At 36.8% G+C, this 17,510-nt stretch overlaps 3 protein-coding genes across 9 annotated transcripts; all 3 read left to right on the plus strand.

Moving 5' to 3' along the window:
• The first annotated feature begins 50 nt into the window (after nucleotides 1-50).
• LOC126621229 (transcription factor ABORTED MICROSPORES-like) lies at nucleotides 51-4,093 on the plus strand. 5 transcript variants are annotated; one of them, XM_050289630.1, is made up of 10 exons: nucleotides 51-202; nucleotides 348-408; nucleotides 732-837; nucleotides 953-1,135; nucleotides 1,232-1,304; nucleotides 1,416-1,484; nucleotides 1,846-2,535; nucleotides 2,740-3,060; nucleotides 3,140-3,316; nucleotides 3,593-4,093. In XM_050289630.1, the coding sequence occupies exons 3-10, from the start codon at nucleotides 737-739 to the stop codon at nucleotides 3,803-3,805; spliced, it is 1,827 nt and encodes a 608-aa protein (XP_050145587.1). In that variant the 5' UTR covers nucleotides 51-202; nucleotides 348-408; nucleotides 732-736; the 3' UTR covers nucleotides 3,806-4,093. The 5 variants fall into 5 exon arrangements, with proteins under 5 accessions (XP_050145587.1, XP_050145585.1, XP_050145586.1 ...); XM_050289628.1 differs by having other exon boundaries at nucleotides 55-244; XM_050289629.1 differs by having other exon boundaries at nucleotides 55-241.
• Nucleotides 4,094-6,114: 2,021 nt separating this feature from the next.
• Nucleotides 6,115-14,699, plus strand: LOC126623750 (transcription factor ABORTED MICROSPORES-like). Of its 3 annotated transcripts, none has more exons than XM_050292729.1 (10): nucleotides 6,115-6,239; nucleotides 6,338-6,431; nucleotides 11,316-11,495; nucleotides 11,720-11,798; nucleotides 11,887-11,955; nucleotides 12,113-12,197; nucleotides 12,396-12,736; nucleotides 13,069-13,371; nucleotides 13,752-13,928; nucleotides 14,281-14,699. In XM_050292729.1, the coding sequence occupies exons 1-10, from the start codon at nucleotides 6,152-6,154 to the stop codon at nucleotides 14,488-14,490; spliced, it is 1,626 nt and encodes a 541-aa protein (XP_050148686.1). In that variant the 5' UTR covers nucleotides 6,115-6,151; the 3' UTR covers nucleotides 14,491-14,699. The 3 variants fall into 3 exon arrangements, with proteins under 3 accessions (XP_050148686.1, XP_050148688.1, XP_050148689.1); XM_050292731.1 differs by having other exon boundaries at nucleotides 12,399-12,736; XM_050292732.1 differs by lacking the exons at nucleotides 6,115-6,239; nucleotides 6,338-6,431 and adding an exon at nucleotides 10,857-11,209.
• A 654-nt stretch (nucleotides 14,700-15,353) lies between these two features.
• LOC126621939 (uncharacterized) lies at nucleotides 15,354-17,213 on the plus strand. Its single transcript, XM_050290562.1, has 2 exons — nucleotides 15,354-15,944; nucleotides 16,809-17,213. Exon 1 carries the CDS (start codon nucleotides 15,475-15,477, stop codon nucleotides 15,928-15,930), a length of 456 nt encoding a protein of 151 aa, XP_050146519.1. The 5' UTR covers nucleotides 15,354-15,474; the 3' UTR covers nucleotides 15,931-15,944; nucleotides 16,809-17,213.
• The last annotated feature ends 297 nt before the right edge of the window (nucleotides 17,214-17,510 follow it).

The following is a 17,510-nucleotide window of genomic DNA, read 5'->3' on the forward strand; positions in this document are numbered from 1 at the left end:
AGCTAGCCAAGCCCTAAACACGTATATATAAAAAGAAACATTTGTGAGATGGGGAGGGTTCAACTGTTTTTGAATTCTTGGTTCTCTCTCACTGGAACGCAAATAGAATATATATTGACAATTTTGTTTCTTCTCAGCTTGTTGATATGGATATCTTTCTGGGATACTGAGGTGGATGCTGTACTGTCTGAGCTTAATTTTTGTATGACGAGTGTGAGAAGTTGTTAACGATTGCTATCGAGTAGTAAATTTTGCATGGACCCTTCTAGCTACATTTTTACCTTTTCTGATTAATATATTTTCTTTCCTGTTTGTTCTTCTTTTAGTAATTTTCTTCCTTTTCCCAGTGAAAACAGTCGGCCGCTGCAATAGTCTTGGAAGCAAGAAGCACTAATTGTCATCTGACAGGTAGGGTTTGCATGTTCTTCTGTTGGGTGCTTGTTAGTGGGCTAAACTTGTTGCATAATAATAAACGAAAAAGTTTGGAGCATTGTGAAGAATTCCCAAATTATGACAAATTTTAGCTGGTTCTGCAAAATTAATTCCCTGTTTGAACAATTTGAAATTAATTCCATGTTTCGATTATTGGCTAACGGAAGACTTGATGCAAAACCAAGCGCAATGACATTACATAATTCATACAGTTGACCACACTTAGTAGCATAAATTTTTGTTGTTGTTGCTGTTGTTTTGATTATTGGCTTTCCACAGTTAATCATATTATTTTGCAGGTGGCATGAAAATCATTATGCAAAATCTGATTGATAGGCTTAGACCCCTTGTGGGTTTGAAAGGCTGGGATTATTGTGTTCTATGGAAATTGAGTGAAGACCAAAGGTTAATTAAGAGAGGAACTACTTATTGTTCTGTTGCTAATTGAAATTAACTAAATATTACCCTCCTTATCTCTTCTTTGTGTGACAAATTTAAAGATTTTTTATATTTTTATTAGGTTTATTGAATGGATGGACTGTTGTTGTTCTGGGACCGATGGAAACACTCAGACAAATGGAGGACAAGAGCTTCTTTTTCCAGTTTATCCTGTCCTTCCATGCCGGGATATAATGCACCACTCACGAACTAATTCTTGTGATCTTCTTGCCCAGCTTCCTTCTTCCCTGCCCTTAGAATCTGGGTACCTATAAATATTATTTAGCTTTCATTTTTTGTATTTTTTAATCATTCAATTATAATTAGTACTAAAAGTAAAAACTAAATTTTGTTTGCACAGGATTTATGCACAGGCATTAATTTCAAACCAGATCATTTGGTTGAACTCTACCAATAGAGATTTAAGTCATATGGTATAGTCGTTGTCCAATTCTTTTAGATATTTTTAAGAAAAAAAAAAAAAACCCTCTTTGTTGAGCATATAATTAAATCTAATTCTATACTCATCATCACTTATTTTGCAGGAAAGAGATGAGACCAGGGTTTTGGTTCCAAGTGGTGGAGGGCTGATTGAGCTGTTTGTCTCTAGAGATGTATGATATATATGATGCTTCACTTTTAAACAGCTTCCTTTCAATTTGTTATTTTAGATCTTTCATGTGGAGAAATTCTTACATACGCACATGCGTATGTGCCACCTCTCACACAAAAGTTGAGCCTAAGCTAGACCCAAATACAAAGGCTCACCTTTTGTATGAGAGTTGCCGCATGCAAACGTCTATATGCTAGTAGTTCTCGTGTACATGATATGAACCAACTATTTGAAACATTTGTGTCCTACATAAATTTTGTGAGAGATGGGTATGTAAGGGTCACAATTTATAGTTTTGCCTGCAACTAACAAATTCACACATTACAATTTTTAAGTATTTGCATTTTTTTCCACTTTGACAGGTCTCTGAAGACCAACAAGTGATTGACTTTATCACTGCCCAATGCAACATTTCACATGAGCAAGATATCCTGCTTAGTGCAAGCTGCAATGCAAGCACAAATACAAGCTTCACCGTGGATATAAACAACATGAGCAATGACATACGACCAAAGGCATTTCTTGTAGATGATAATGGGGGAAATGATCATCTAAACAACAATCATAGTTTCCAGCAGCAACCTGTTTTTCCGGCAATGGCATTGGATCACAATTCGAATTTGCCATGCGATATCTCAGTTGACCAAATCCGCCTATGCAGCACTTCCCCAATGAATTTCCTCCAAAATAGTAACAATAATAATGTCTATAATTTTGATCAGGGTTCACATGAGTCTTTGGGAGAGATGGGGCTTCAAGCTGATACTAATGCACAAAACTTGCATAATAATATTCAAGTTAATGAGGGAATAGAAAACATTGAGCAGCAGGTTGTGGATGATCAAGACTCAATTAAACACGAGGGTGGAAGAACTGCTGATCATTCAGCTTCAGATTGCAGTGATCAGTTTGATGATGATGGTGGCACGAATTATAGGAGAAGAACAGGAAAAAAGCCTCAGTCAAAAAACCTTGTGGCGGAGAGGAAGAGAAGGAAGAAACTTAATGAGAGGCTCTATCACCTCCGCTCATTGGTTCCCAACATTTCTAAGGTGATGACCATGGCATTATTATTATTTTTTCAATTGTACTAGATGGACTTTACACTTTCCTATGTGATAGTTGATAATTAATTAACAGTTGACAGTAGTAACTAGTGTGACAAGTATGTTGTCACATCATGTGGTCGGGCTAATGTTATATAAAATACGTGACATCTTTAGCAGAATCTAATGCCTACTCATTTTGATTCACAGATGGACAAGGCTTCCATACTCGGGGACGCGATTGAGTTCGTGAAGGAGTTGCAGAGGCAAGAAAAAGAACTCCAAGAGGAGCTTGAACAGCATTCAGATGATGGAGGATCTAAGAAAAGGAATTCCAATAATATCTGTGGAAACCACACCAATTTCCAGCCAGAAACTCTGAGTCAAAACGGAAATACCACTGCAAATAAACAAGAAAATGATGAGCTTCCAAATGGGTTTCGTGTGGGAACAGCAGGAGACATTGGCAATATCTCTAAACAAAAAAACCAAGACTCAGATATTACTAAGGACAGGGGACAAGAGATGGAGGTATAACTTAATCTTATATATGTTTTTTAAATTTGAAATTTCAGATAACAAAAAGATTAATGGAATAATATGGTTGCAGCCACAAGTAGGGGTTACTCAGTTGGATGGAAATGAATTCTTTGTGACTGTATTCTGTGAGCACAAGCCAGGAGGGTTTGTGAGATTGATGGAGGCATTGGATTCTTTAGGCTTGGAAGTGACCAATGCAAATGTGACTAGCTTCAGAAGCCTTGTCTCTAACGTCTTCAAAGTAGAGGTAACCAATTATCTCTTACTTAATTATGTAGCTCATGACAACTGTTAATGTTAATGTTAGTGACAAATATTTCAAGAATCTTACTATAAAAGACAAAATTCCTCATTTATCAACTAAGTGTCAGATACACTAATTGACGGGTCTAAGAACAGTAGGATCAATGAGTTTTTTCTTTCTTTCTTTTTCTTCAAACCGGTGCTTTGAGTGTTTTTGACATAACCAAGAGTTTTTATTTGTGAAAAGCACTTAATTTTTTATTATATGTTAATTACGCAGAAAAAGGACACTGAAATAGTTCAAGCTGATCATGTGAGGGACTCCTTGCTGGAGATAACAAGGAATCCATCATCAAAAGGGTGGCCTGAGATGATTGCTAAAGCATCAGGGAATGTCAGTCCATTGGATCATTTTCAGCATGATCATCACCAACAACACCATCTCCACGATTACCATGCTTCTTCATACCACCTACAACACCTTTATAGTTAATTTAGCATAATCTACTAATTAATTATGTATTAAGCATTCTGATGAGAACAACTAGCGAGACAGATTATGGACATGCTCGACATGCGTTATGCGGTGATTTATGGTCTTTTGGGCCAAATACATGTTTGCTAGATCAAAACTACGTTTGAAGAGTTAAGATAATTTTTGTAATTTCCTGTTTCTCTTTGTTTCGAAGCTACGACTTGGTAAGAGTTTTTAAACACCCAAACAAGTTGTATTCAGACTATCATGTCATATTATCAAATATAATTTGATAGAGTTTGTTAATGTTAAGAGGGAGAGATCGAGAGATCAGAATTTCAAGAACTAGAGAGAGAAAGGTTATAGAGAGAGAAACTGCAGAATTGTTATATTGGTTTTCTTAACCTTCAAGCTATGCTATTACAATGATGTATTTATATAGAGAACACACTCTAACAAACAAACAAACAAAGGCTTACAATCTTGTGACAAGTGGCACAATCCTAGCCACTATCTATATCCTTACAAAGTTCTCATATCAAAAATACTTAAAGTATCGTTTTTAATATAGTTAAAACACTATTTTGAAGAAAAAAAAACATTATTTCTAGAAATTTTAAGTATTTTCAAAACTGTATTTCAAGTGTTTTAAGCACATACAACGTTTTAAGTATTTTCAAAATGGTGTTTTGAGGAGTTTTTTTTTTCTTTTCCCCTAGAAACATCGTTCCTAGAAAATTCTTGTTTCTAGGACTTAACCCTAGATTAACCCTGTGTTCTTTTCTTTTGTTATTATTTATTATATCCTCCTTTTTCATCCAATAACTAAGAGCCTATAGACTATTCCATATGATGCAACTTCATTATGCATGTATATGTACTTGGAAATTCGCTTTTAATGATTGGGTCACGGGTTACTCTTGGAAATTCGCTACATATATGTGAGGGAGCATGTTAAGAGTTTGAATTCCATGTTTAGGAAAGAAAAGACTTTGTATATACTTGTAAGGAATTTTGGATTACTCTCCATATTGCTTATTGATGCTAAAAAACCTCAACTTCCTTTACACAAAACATGATTAATTTTAAGAGCTAAGGGGCTTCTTGGAAGATCTTACACATGCCTAGCACCATCCACATTTAACTTAAAGGTCTCATTGGTTTTATTGCTAAAAAGGAGTTGGGGAAGTTCTCCATGCTGAGCTTTGGGCTTTGTTTTATGAGTTGAAGATAGCTAAAGCTAGAAATTTCTCTCATCTTATTGTGGAGGTTGATTATGCTTTGGTGGTCTCATTCATTATTCGCCTTGCCTTAATCATCCTCTCTATGGTCTTATCTCGGAATTATCTCGGAATGGAGAAGTTTGATCATACATAACTGGAGCTATAATTTGCAGCATGTTCATGGAAAGCATAGTTTTGCAGCTGAAGGGTTAGCCAAATTAGGTTTAAATAGCAAGATGGATTTTCAAGAGCTTCCTCAATCTCCTCCTTGTTTAGTTCAAACTCTTTCCGATGACTGCTTTGGAGTTGCTAGCTAAACTAGTTGTTCTTTAGGTGTTTAATTTTTTTCTTCTTCCATGTTACCCCCAAAAAAAAAAGAAAAAAAAAGATCTTACACATGAGAATATATCACAATTAATAGAAAACATAAGACAGGAGCCTAACTAATCACTAGCTAATCTGAAGTAAACAATAACAATTTTACAGGAAGATGACGTGTGATTAACAAACTTCAGTAACAATTTTAAAGTACATGGCATGTGATAACAAACTTTTGACTAAGAGGTGACTTGATGAGATTATTGTGTTTTGGCAATGAGTTGGCATCTAATGTGTGGAAGATACCATACCTCCATCCTTTCTTATTGCCTGTGCGATATAGGTTTGAACACAACCAAATCCAAAAGTAGGCAATTTGTGTTCACGGGTTGCCATTTCAGTTTTTTTAGCTAATGGCCCTTTCAGTTTAGGTTTCTTAGCCAATTGCCCATTCAATTTAGATTTTTTTAGTCAATTGCCCCTTTGGTTTAGTTTTTTTAGCTTTATGGAGTAGTTGAAACATGAGCAAATGCATATACCAAACCTAAGTGAATGAAAAACTTTAGAAAAGTTTCAGCTCATTCATGCAATATGCTCTCATATTTACCAAGCCATCCTCTTCAATTACCGACAGAGAAGGGAACAAAAAAACACAAAAAGAAATTAATTAGTTTGTGTAGTTTTTTATTAAGTTCTCTCTCACGCTACACTCATGCATGGACTTCAGTTCACCTACCAAACTCTCTCGATAAAAAAGGAAACACTTTTGTCAAATGCAAGAGTCCCCAATTGTTTTACTTGATTTGATCAATTGACTGAAGTTATGGATCTCTACCTTTGCTTTATCTGCTTCCTCGTTTCTTCTTTCGCCCTCGTCGCGTTTTTCTTACTGACATGTGCAGTCAAAAGAGGTAGCTATATATTTTTCTTCTCTCAGTTCTTGTTATGTACTCAACTAATTCGGTGAGGTTTAGGAATTTGAAATTAATGTTTTATCAATCGTTTACAGGTGGCATGAACATGATGATGACCCTGCCAAGCCTCAGACAGATGCGTGGATCTCTAGTGCGTTTGAAAAGTTGGAAACCGAGTGAAGACCAAAGGTTATAATTAGCTAGCTACTCTCCATTTCTTCCTTTTCCCAGTGACTTTTTCGGTTTTTTTTAACGTTTACTGATGAACTGATTGTTGCGGTAGGAATGAAAAAGTACCTCAATCAAACTTTGAAGCTGAAATGAAGAGAAGGAATAAGATTAACGACATATACCATATCCTTCGCACTTTGCTTCCCAACAATACTGGGGTGATGATCAATTGCATTAAGTGTTTATTTTTATTTTCAGATTAGTATTATCAGCGTTTTCAGTTAGACATATACAGAATAATGGGAAAGTGCGCTGACAGTTGATATGTTAATGAACAATTGATGTGATTAGTACGCTGTCACGTCTTGTATTCAGCTAATGTGATTACAATCTTTAGGAGAAGCTCTAATATATATAATGCCTAATCATCTTGATTCTTAGATGGACAGAGCTTCCGTCATCGGGGACACAATTGCATACGTGTCGAAGTTGCAGAGGCAAGTAAAAGAACTTCAAAAAGAGCTTGAATGTAACTCAAATGGTGGAGGAAAGGAAACTAGTTATATTTGTGGAAACAATGGCAATTTACAATCAGAGTTTCTCCGTCAAATTGAAACTATCATTGCAAACACACCAGAAAATGAAAAGATGGAGGTATAGACTAAACTAAAATCTTATATTTTTTAAATTTGGATGTATATTTGGAGTTCTATCTCTTTAGGTGATCAAAAGAATGTGAAACTAATTGCAGCCACAAGTGGAAGTAACTGAGTTGGATGTTAATGAATTCTCTGTGACTGTATTATGTGAGCACAAGCCAGGAGGGTTTGTAAGACTGATGGAGGCATTGGATACTTTAGGCTTGGAAGTAACCTATGCAAATGCGACTAGCTTCAAAACCCTGATCTTTAATGTCTTTAAAGTACAGGTAATTAACGTTATCTAAATTATCTTTAATACCCCAAGGCATTTTATTATATTTTATTAATATTAACTGATAACCATTATGTTTGGTTGTGCAGAAAAATGACAGTACCAGTAAAATAGTTCAAGCTGATCATGTTAAGGACTCTTTGCTGGAGATAACTCAGAAACTGTCAATGGAATCCATCATAAGGGTGGCCTGAGAATCTGAGATGATGGCTAAAGCATTATATATATGGAATGGCAGATCAGTGGATCATCACTTTTATCATGATCATTACCAATAACACCATCTCTACAGTTATTTCGTCATGCCACTTACAACATCTTTATCATTGGTTGATCATAATCTACTCAGTTCATGTATGAGTTAAGTAGGAGCATTCGGTTTCTTTCACTTCATGTCGTACGAACTTAGTTATAATGGTTATTTTAAATATACTTCATGTTTTTTCTTTTATTGGTGGAGGTGGGTTTTGAACATACGAGCATCAATGAGTTCAGAACTTCTTTAAAATAATACGAAAATATGTTTTGTGATTTTGAACTTCGCAAGACGCACGCATATAAAGAGCTCATAGTTTAGTATAAAATGAATATTTTTAATTTTTGTAATACTCCATTAAATTTAAAAAATGATGTTATTTATCTCTCTAAATGTTTTTTCTTAAGTAGCCGTTACCACCTGCCACTACAATCACTAATCTTACATCACCATCATCATCACCACCACCATCGTTGCCACCGTTGCCACCCCCACAATTGTCACCGTAAAAAGTGACTTTCCTCGTAATAGCATAGAACAATTGTACACATATTTCGACAAGCTATGGAGTTAGTGTGTTCTACAGTTACAACAGGAAAGAATGCAACATAAATATAGAGTTAGAGCCTAATAACAACATAACGAAAATACATAGAGTTACAGCCTGATAACAACATCGGAAAGATCCCTTTATACGACCATAGTACTCCCTAAATAATGTTGAATTAATGCTTATAACTCCCTTAAGACTCCCCCACAAACTTGACTCGGAGTAGGAGACAAGTTTGGAAACGAGAAGCTCAAAACAGTCTGTATCTAAGCCTTTTGTAAAGACATCGGCAAGCTGATGTGTGGGGGGAATGGACTAAACGCGGTGACTGCCTGATGCAACTCTCTCACAAAGTGATAATCAATGGCTGTATGTTTCGTCCAGGCATGAAAAACTGCATTGGCAGCTAAATATGTTGCTGAGAGATTATCACAGTTGATAAGAACCGGACGAGTGAGTGGACAACGAAGCTCTTGCAAGAGACCTTGGATCCATATTGTATCCACACAAGCATAAGCAAGAGCTTGATACTCCGCTTCCGCAAGAGAGCGGTAGCAACAAAGGTGTGGTAATAGTAATGGTGGTGTAAGGTTAGTGTTTGTCCTCTAAAACTCAAATTTCTTCACTTTACATCCCGAAACTCTATTTTCGATTCACAATGATTTTTCGTTAACTCTGTCAATAAAACTGATAATACTCAACGTGGCATACTCCGTCAATAAAACTAAAAATACTCAACGTGGCATGAGTGAGACCCACTTACCTACTAATATAATTGTTCAAGAAAGTTGAGGTTTCACCATAAAACCAATTGGCAATATGAAGAGTAGCCAACTACTTATAAGCACATGCAAGGTCCCTCCTCTCATCAATGTGGGATTCATTCTCAACACTCCCCTCACGTGTGATGAATTTTCAAGCCTAACATGTGAACAACACAATATCAGTGACATGTGACGTGGAGCACGTGTGGTCGTTGGGCTTCACACATGGGACGACAACCTACTATGATACCATGAAGAAAGTTGAGGTTCCACCATAAAACCAATTGGCAATATGAGGAGTAGTCCAACTACTTATAAACACGTGCAACATTTCTCCTCTCATCAATATGAAATTCATTCTCAATAACTTCCACATCACAATTTTCTAACATAAAAAATTCGACCAAACCCAAACGGGAACCTACTAGTCCCTCTCTCTCCCCACGGTACATGGATTTTTATCATGTAGTAAGATTGAGCAAATTTCCTACATGGATTCAAATTTTGGTCACCTTCTTATCTAATAGTCATGGATATTTTTCCAAACTTGATAAACAAATATCAAATTTTGCATAAGATGAATGCATAGAAGTTGGAGTTATAAACAATTGTCAAATGAGAAATGATAAGCACACATATTTTTTAGCATCTTATACTTTCCTATGTAATTCTGGTTGGTGGTTCTGTTTGACCTATTCAAGGATAGTTGGGAGTGCTGTGATTATTTTTTTTTTCAAAACTGATTATGCTTTTTTGTGAAAATAAACAGCTGTTAAAAAAAAAAAGGTAAGTGTTTGGTAAACTGTAGTGCTAAAAGTGCTTTGAGCAACCACTTAGATGCTACGGTTTAGTGATATTCCTCTTCACTTGTAAGTGAGAGGTCTTAGGTTTGATTCTTGCCAAAAGCGAATTTAAACCACGTTATTGCCACCACCTCCCCGTAGAAAATATCGTTTGTTATAAAAATTAAAAAAAAAAAAAACAACAGCACATTAGGTTTAGGGGAAAGAGTCAATGGTTGTCAATATGAAAGTTGCATTAAGTCGGTGGTAGGATTGTCAATATGAAAGTTGCATTAAGTCGGGGGTAGGATTGTCAATATGAAAGTTGCATTAATTGGTATTGTTCACCCACCTAGGTTTAGGAGGAAAAATAGGAGGTGGAATTGTCAATACACCCAAGTCCAAACCCAAGGTTCAAGCCCAATTTTGTTCTCCAATGTCCATCTCTTCAATCACTTTGAGAGAGAGAGAGAGAGACAAATTCTTACAAAGTGTGAGAAACTTTTGGTGGTTATCAATGTGAGACAATGAGATTTCTAAAAAATAACTCCAACAAAATAAAGTAAAACTACTAGCAAGGCCCTTCAAGAGCTAGAACATTTCTGGAATGTCCCGGATGATTTTTTTTTAAAAAACTTATATTGCGGAAAAATAACACGAAATAAGTCTTATGATGATTTTGTATAAAAATTTATTAAACTTTGCAAATATGATATAAACCGCGAGTTATAGCTCATAGTTTTTGTGAGGCCACTATAGGGGGTGCTTGAAGGGCTTATAATCCTTAATTAGGTTGAACTTCGTAGCTTTGCTGACTGTTGGGCATTTCATCTAAAAAGCGGACAATCATCCGAGCTAGCTTGCATTTCCTTCACCAACTGTTTGAATGGAATGCTCACGTATATATGGTTTCCGTTTTTGGTTTAAAGCATTTGGAGAATTGTAGTAGTTGAAACATGAGCAAATACATATACCAAACCAAAACGAATGAAAAACTTTAACAATGTCAGTTACCACTTTGCACGCTATATTAGCTCATGCATTATGCTCCTCCCATCATTACCCAGCCATCCTCCTTAGTTATCCAAAACAAAAGGAGAAAAAAGAACACAAAAAATAATTAAACTAATTAATTGAGCTCTCTCTCTCTCTCTCTCTCTCTCTCTCTCTCTCAGTCATGCATGGACTGCAGTTTACCTACCAAGTTCTTGCCATATAAAAAGTGTTTTCTTCTTGATTTTATTGAAAGCTACAAAATTCTTCTGAGTTTGCTGAGGTTTTAAATATGATGATGGTGCAGTTAACTATTGCTGCCAACTGAACTGATACTCTTAAGATTCTGTGTTGGAATTCGAAATCAGTTTACTCTGCGTTTTCCCCTCGCTTTTGTATTTTCAATCGTTATAGGCGGCAATGATGATCATGCCATACCTCATCCACAGGCTTAGATCTCTTGTGGGTTTGAAAGGCTGGGACTGTTGTGTTCTCTGGAAACTAAGTGAAGACCAAAGGTTATCAAACCATAACTACATTATCAATCTTTCAATTTCTTCATGTCCCAACATATATGTATATGTGCGCGTGCGAGTATGTGACTTTCTTGTGGTTTATTTTTAGGTTTATTGAGTTGATTGATTGTTGCTGTGCTGGGACTGAGATCACCCAAACTGATGCTGGACAAAATCTTCCTTTCCCTCCTCCAGTGCTTGCATGTAGGGATACAATCTTACAGCATCCAAGAACCACATCTTGTGATCTTCTAGCCCAAATACCTTCTTCCATGCCCCTACACTCCGGGTATAACCTATTTATTTGTTTATCAGTTTTCTCCTTCATCCCTCCATTTTTTTTTTCCCGTATAAACAAAGTGTTCTCCTTCAAGGCGGCCTGACACGTTATGATGTACGATCCAAATTGACGACATAGAAAAATGAAAGATTGTATCACACTTTCTTTTGTGTACTTTGATTAATTTTTTAACCATTTGGCCTGGCCTCATGTAAATGTGTGATTATTGACAGGATTTATGCAGAGACCTTGATTTCAAACCAAACCAGTTGGTTAAACTTCTCTAACAACACATTTTTAAGTACATTAGAGGTATGTACCACTAGCTCCCTTTCTCCTATTTCCAGAAGGCACAGCCCCTTTGATATCGAGCTCATACTTTTCTTGATTACACTTGCAGGAAACTATTGGGACCAGGGTTGTGATTCCAATACCAGGAGGAATAATCGAGCTTCTTGTTACCAAACAAGTAATGTTTCCAGTATCTTTAACTTTTATTTGTATATTTAACGGCATTCATGCACATTTCGTATGAGCCATAAAGTAAACCGTTTTCCTTCACTATCCGGAAAAAAATGATCTTTAGCATGGCAGTTTTTTTATTCTTCTGTTTTCTGTGACTGCAGGTATTTGAAGATCAGCATGTTATTGATTTTGTCACAGCCCAATACAACCTCTCACTAGAGGAGGAGGCCCTGACTAGCATAACTGGTACGCGCAAAATGAGTGAAGTCGGATCAAAGCGATTTTTAGACCATCTTTCATTCAGAACTTCTTTAGAGAATTTGAATCTGCATCCATATGATGTATCCATGGAGAGAACAAGCAATTCTCCAATGAACTTCTCGCAGCAATTTACTAATTACAACTCGGGAAACCTAACCAAGAATAATATTGATATTTCTTCAGCAGAAAATGGGTTTCAAGAGATGGAGGCGATGCAGATGTCTATCACTAGTGAGAGACAACGGCACATGGATATGCAACAATATATGGAGGCATTAGTACCAAACATTGATCAGCAAGAGGGTAACGAGAAGCGGGACTCAAATACACATGAGGCAGAGGGACAAGCTGGGGATTTTATGTCGGATTGCAGCGATCAGATTGATGAGGAGGCGGATACAAAATATCAAAGGAGGACAGGGAAACGGCCTCAAGCCAAAAACCTTATAGCTGAGAGAAAGAGAAGGAAGAAGCTTAATGACAGACTTTATGCTCTTAGGTCTTTGGTTCCCATTATTTCTAAGGTACCCATCGCATTTCATAATCTTGCATCTTTTCTTTTGAAACCTCATTCGATTTGTGTCATGTCTTGCTTCGTTAATGTGTTGAATCAATTCAGGCTTTATAAACGATATGAAAAGAAAGAACTCACTAGTAACCTCACATAATAGGCTCATAAGAAGACCTATTCATAGTCAAGTTAGCTAGGGCAATGTATCCTCCTCTCTTCTACACCCAAGTTCGAATCTCCCTCCCTGCAGTTTAGATTAAATTTGAATATCGCTCGACTATAAAAGTAATGGGCTCATTGAAAATGCTATCTTTTATCTAATGCCAACTCCCTTTTAATTCACAGTTGGACAGGGCCTCCATTCTTGGGGATGCAATTGAATATGTGAAGCAGCTGCAGAAGCAAGCTAAACAGCTCCAAGATGAGCTTGATGATCATGCAGAGGATGATGCTGCTAAGAACAATGTCAAATCAGAAATTCAGAGCCGAAGTGGAGTTGATCACATTAGGCCTAAATCTGATGATCATCAAGATGATCATAAAGCTTCAAATGGATTTCATTTTGGAACACCGGGAGACTGCAGCATCTCGAAACAAAGCCGAGATTATTCATATGCTGTCCATGATCACAAGACAGAACAGATGGAGGTACATATCTTGTGTTCTTCTCTTCTTGAAGTTTTTCTTTTTTCGGGAACTTCACCTACATTCCTTCCTCTTTTTAGCCATTGGATTGAATAAAGGGAGTTTCAACGAAAAGCCCGCGGTACTATTCACTTTAACGAAAAACCATATTTTTACGCTAAAAAGTCAAACTTGGTACTATTCACTTTACTCTTTATCTTGTCCTTATCGTTAAAGCTCAAAAGTTTTCAAGTTATTTTCATTTGTTTTCCTTTGAATAAATCCATGTAAAAACAATGGGAGGAAAGCATAAGGAGAAAACGGGATTGTGAAAACGACTACCCTTCTCTATTTGGGATTAATTATTTCTTAGGTATTAATCAAAGAAATGGAAAATGTTGCAGCCCCAAGTGGAAGTGGCTCAATTGGACGGAAACCAGTTCTTTGTGAAAGTGTTCTGTGAGCAAAAGCCTGGTGGATTTGAGAGGTTGATGGAGGCTTTGAGTTCACTGTGCCTGGAAGTTACTAATGCAAATGTGACTACCTTCAGATGCCTTGTGTCCAATGTTTTCATTGTAGAGGTTAGTTGCTTTTCTAGCTCAAAACTCTAAATTTTTTCCAACCGTTGCACATAGTTAGGACATTTTTTCGGTATACAACGAGTGTACACAATCCCTCGTCTCACAACTATTTGGCACATAATCAGTATGTGAGGGTGGTTTTTTGTGAGTGCAACATTGTGTGTACTTGTTGTATGTAAGGAATTTTCCTTAGTAAGATGAGGCAAGCTCGTGTACACCTTCGCCTTATCTGTGTGAGAGAGTTGAGAAAACATATTGGGAGAAAAGTTAGAGGGTTGTAACATCTACCGTACAATTTAAAGCAGCATTAATCTTACATTAAGTGATTTTGTTCATTTTTTTTCGTTGCCAGAAAAAGGATACTGATATGGTTGAAGCTGATGATGTGAGAGACTCCTTGCTAGAGCTAATAAGGAACCCGTTAAGACCGCGCAACGAGACAGCTAAAACGGAGGAAAATGGCGTTGGCTTGGACAACCATCATGACCACCACCACCACCAACACCTCCACAATCACCATTTTAGTCCCCTCCACTTGCACCATCTTCCTAATGAAGCATAAAGCAGCAGTGTTCCATATGGGAAAAGCACTTTTCAGTACTTTAATTTTTGGTTAATTTTCACCTTGATACAAGTTTTTGCACAATCTCAAAGGACAGATTCTACATATCTTAAACTAACAGAAACATTGCTCTCTTTATATATGTCAACCCTAAATCACTATGACTATCCAATTAATTGCTTAGTCTTTGATATATTATTATTCACCCATTTTCGCCAATTGTCGAAAATTTACATTATAATGATATATGTATGTCCGACATTGGGATTTCACACATATAAAGCGTGAGTGTCGCCATGAACAATGAATCTCACACTCTTTCCATTGATGTGAAATCTATCAAGTTTTTTTAGAGTCGATAACTTTGTTTTCAGTTTTTTTTATTTTTTATTTTTAGCAAAAAGTTCTTTTTTTAAATAAAAATTAAAATTGAAAACTGAAAACCAAAAGGTTAAATCTTTTTTTTTTTTTTTTGAGGGAGCCATTAGAAAACCAATTTATTTGCAGTTTTTGTTTTCACGTTTTTTGAAAATTAAAAACTCATTTGATAAATACTTTTAGTTTTTAGTCTCCCTTGTTACACCTAACATTTGTAAACCAGAAGCTTAATTAAGTCGGCTAGAACGATGTACTTTTGTCTTTACACCCAAATTCAATTTTTTTTATAATTTAGATTAGATCAACTATATCCCTCGAATAATAAAAACCAAATTTACTAAGGATGGGTTATTAAGTAAGTTACGGCCCAAAAAACAAAAGGACCAAGGGACATTACCAATTGGCCCAACGAAGGCAGAGTGAGGCCCATAACCAACACTTGGCAGCTCCAATATCGAGACTTTCCCCATCACCAAGTAATCCCACGAAACCCAGTAACACAGTCTACGTGCAAAAGTCCACAAGAACCCTAGACTCGACTCGACCCTCCCTCTCCAAAAACCTCACTGACATCCCAAAAAAAATCCCATCTTTTTTGGTCCATCAATGGCCTCCGTCGCCACCGGCGGTCGATTCAAAGAGCTCCTGAAGAAGTACGGCAAGGTCGCACTGGGCGTCCATTTCTCAGTCTCAGCTGCCTCGATCACAGGCCTCTATGTCGCCATCAAGAACAACGTCGACGTCGAATCGCTGCTCGCCAAGCTTCACATGGGGAGTGTGTCCTCCAAAGACGAAACCCCCCAAAACCCACCTGTAATCTCCGATGGATCGGTGTTTCGGGACGGACCCACATCGGGAAACGGGCAATCGACGGCTGTGGTTGTGGAGAAGGAGAGGAATCGGACGGCTGAGCTCGCGGCTTCGACTGGTGGGGCTCTGGCATTGGCTTTGCTCTGCAACAAGGCTCTGTTTCCGATTCGGGTTCCGATCACTCTGGCGCTTACTCCTCCTGTGTCTAGGTTTTTGGCGCGAAGAAGGTTCATCAAGACCGGCGGTCTATGAAACATCTTTGCCTGGTACTTGTTTACCCTTGCTTTTTATATATCTTTTCTTTTTAAATTCTAATGTTGGGTTGGGTTTCTTGATGTTTATTGAGATGAAGGTGAACATAAAAATGGCAATTGAATGTTGAATTTTTTATTTAGCAATGGGATGTATGACTGGTAGTGTTTGGGTGAGAATTGAAGTTGAACAACTGATTTCTGGGTGCCCTAATTGGAATGGAAAAAAGGCGGTATTTTGAAAAGGCAAGAGCTTGATCGAATAGTGGTGTGATTCTGGAATGTTGAAGCCTTGAACTATAAATTTTGTTGCCGGAAAAATTCGGATATTAGATGAACAATTTGAAGTTTAAGACGGAGTATTAGATTTTAAGTAGCTGTGAATGATGATGATGATGGTGATGATACTTTCTGATTAATTGAAGTTTAACTTCTCGTAGATCGAAATGAGTTGAGTGACATGAAATTGTTAATATTGAACTGCGTAGTGTTCAAGAGCGATTATTCCATTAGAGGATCAACTGGTGTAGCATCTTATTGTTAAGTAATTCGTATCTGTTGTAAACTTGTAATTGCCGGAGATCTTTAAATGCCTGAACTTCTAACTCAAATTTATATAATCCGTAATTCTCAGGCACTTAATTCTAGGACACATTCCACATTATATGGCACGGTATAAATTGGGAAGAAGCTGCATTTCCCGCTGTGAATTTTCATTTGTTTCAGTGATTTGACGTTCCGGCAAGCTATTGTCTTCGGATAAGCCTTCATGGTTTTAAAATGTGAAACCACAAAGCCTAACCTTGTAATTAGCTAGCATAGCAATGTGGATCATCTTTCCTGCCGGGGAACTCACGTATCTTTCTTGTGGCATATCAGGGGAAGGAGCAAAGGAGCTATAATAATCGTGGAAGTTATAGTAATTACCAACAACAGTATCACTTGGAATCTTGAAGTTTGCTCAAAGTAGTGAAAGTGGATTCGGTTTAAGCATTGCACGAGAGCGGTGATCGCTCCCGTAGCAAATCGGTGAGAGGAGAATTTTAGTAGTGTTATTGTTATTTTTATCAATCAGATGGGTTCTCCAATCCCCCTCCTCTATTCAGATCTGGATCTGTGAGCTTATACTTTTCTTTTTCTTACTAATAATGTAAGTGTTGCATTGATGGATTTTATGCAAATCTCATCATTTAAGTTATGTTGATTAGCTTGAACAGGATTGTTCGGTTCATTCGGATCTCAATTATTTATGTTACAGAAATTTATGATTTCGTTTGGACATAATCCTTGTGTTTTTAACAGATTGGTGAATGACCAGCTCGATGTTTACTCGAAAATGATAGGGTTTAGAGGAGTTCTATAGAAATCAAATCAACATAACGTCCATTACATTATGTTTGGATGAAGAAATTTAAGATTACTAAAGAATTTTAAAATGTCGGGACTTTATTTTCTAGAATTTGTGAATTTTTTTGTTTGGTTAACTTAAAAGAACAATGGAATTGAATACAGAATTTGTTATTTTTAAACTCTCAATCATAGAAATTGAAAAATGACATCTATTTACATTGAATTTAAACT

Source organism: Malus sylvestris, chromosome 5 (genome assembly GCF_916048215.2).
Source record: "Malus sylvestris chromosome 5, drMalSylv7.2, whole genome shotgun sequence".
Lineage (NCBI taxonomy): Eukaryota > Viridiplantae > Streptophyta > Magnoliopsida > Rosales > Rosaceae > Malus > Malus sylvestris.

Bases quoted from the DNA above. Each gene is read 5' to 3' on its own strand.
- LOC126621229 (XM_050289630.1), top strand. From the start codon at position 737: ATGAAAATCATTATGCAAAATCTGATTGATAGGCTTAGACCCCTTGTG. The intron at 838-952 runs GTTAATTAAGAG...TATTTTTATTAG, and splicing joins AAATTGAGTGAAGACCAAAG to GTTTATTGAATGGATGGACT. The intron at 1,136-1,231 runs GTACCTATAAAT...TTGTTTGCACAG, and splicing joins TCCCTGCCCTTAGAATCTGG to GATTTATGCACAGGCATTAA.
- LOC126623750 (XM_050292729.1), top strand. From the start codon at position 6,152: ATGGATCTCTACCTTTGCTTTATCTGCTTCCTCGTTTCTTCTTTCGCC. The intron at 6,432-11,315 runs GTTATAATTAGC...GTTTATTTTTAG, and splicing joins AAACCGAGTGAAGACCAAAG to GTTTATTGAGTTGATTGATT. The intron at 12,737-13,068 runs GTACCCATCGCA...TTTAATTCACAG, and splicing joins TGGTTCCCATTATTTCTAAG to TTGGACAGGGCCTCCATTCT.
- LOC126621939 (XM_050290562.1), top strand. From the start codon at position 15,475: ATGGCCTCCGTCGCCACCGGCGGTCGATTCAAAGAGCTCCTGAAGAAG.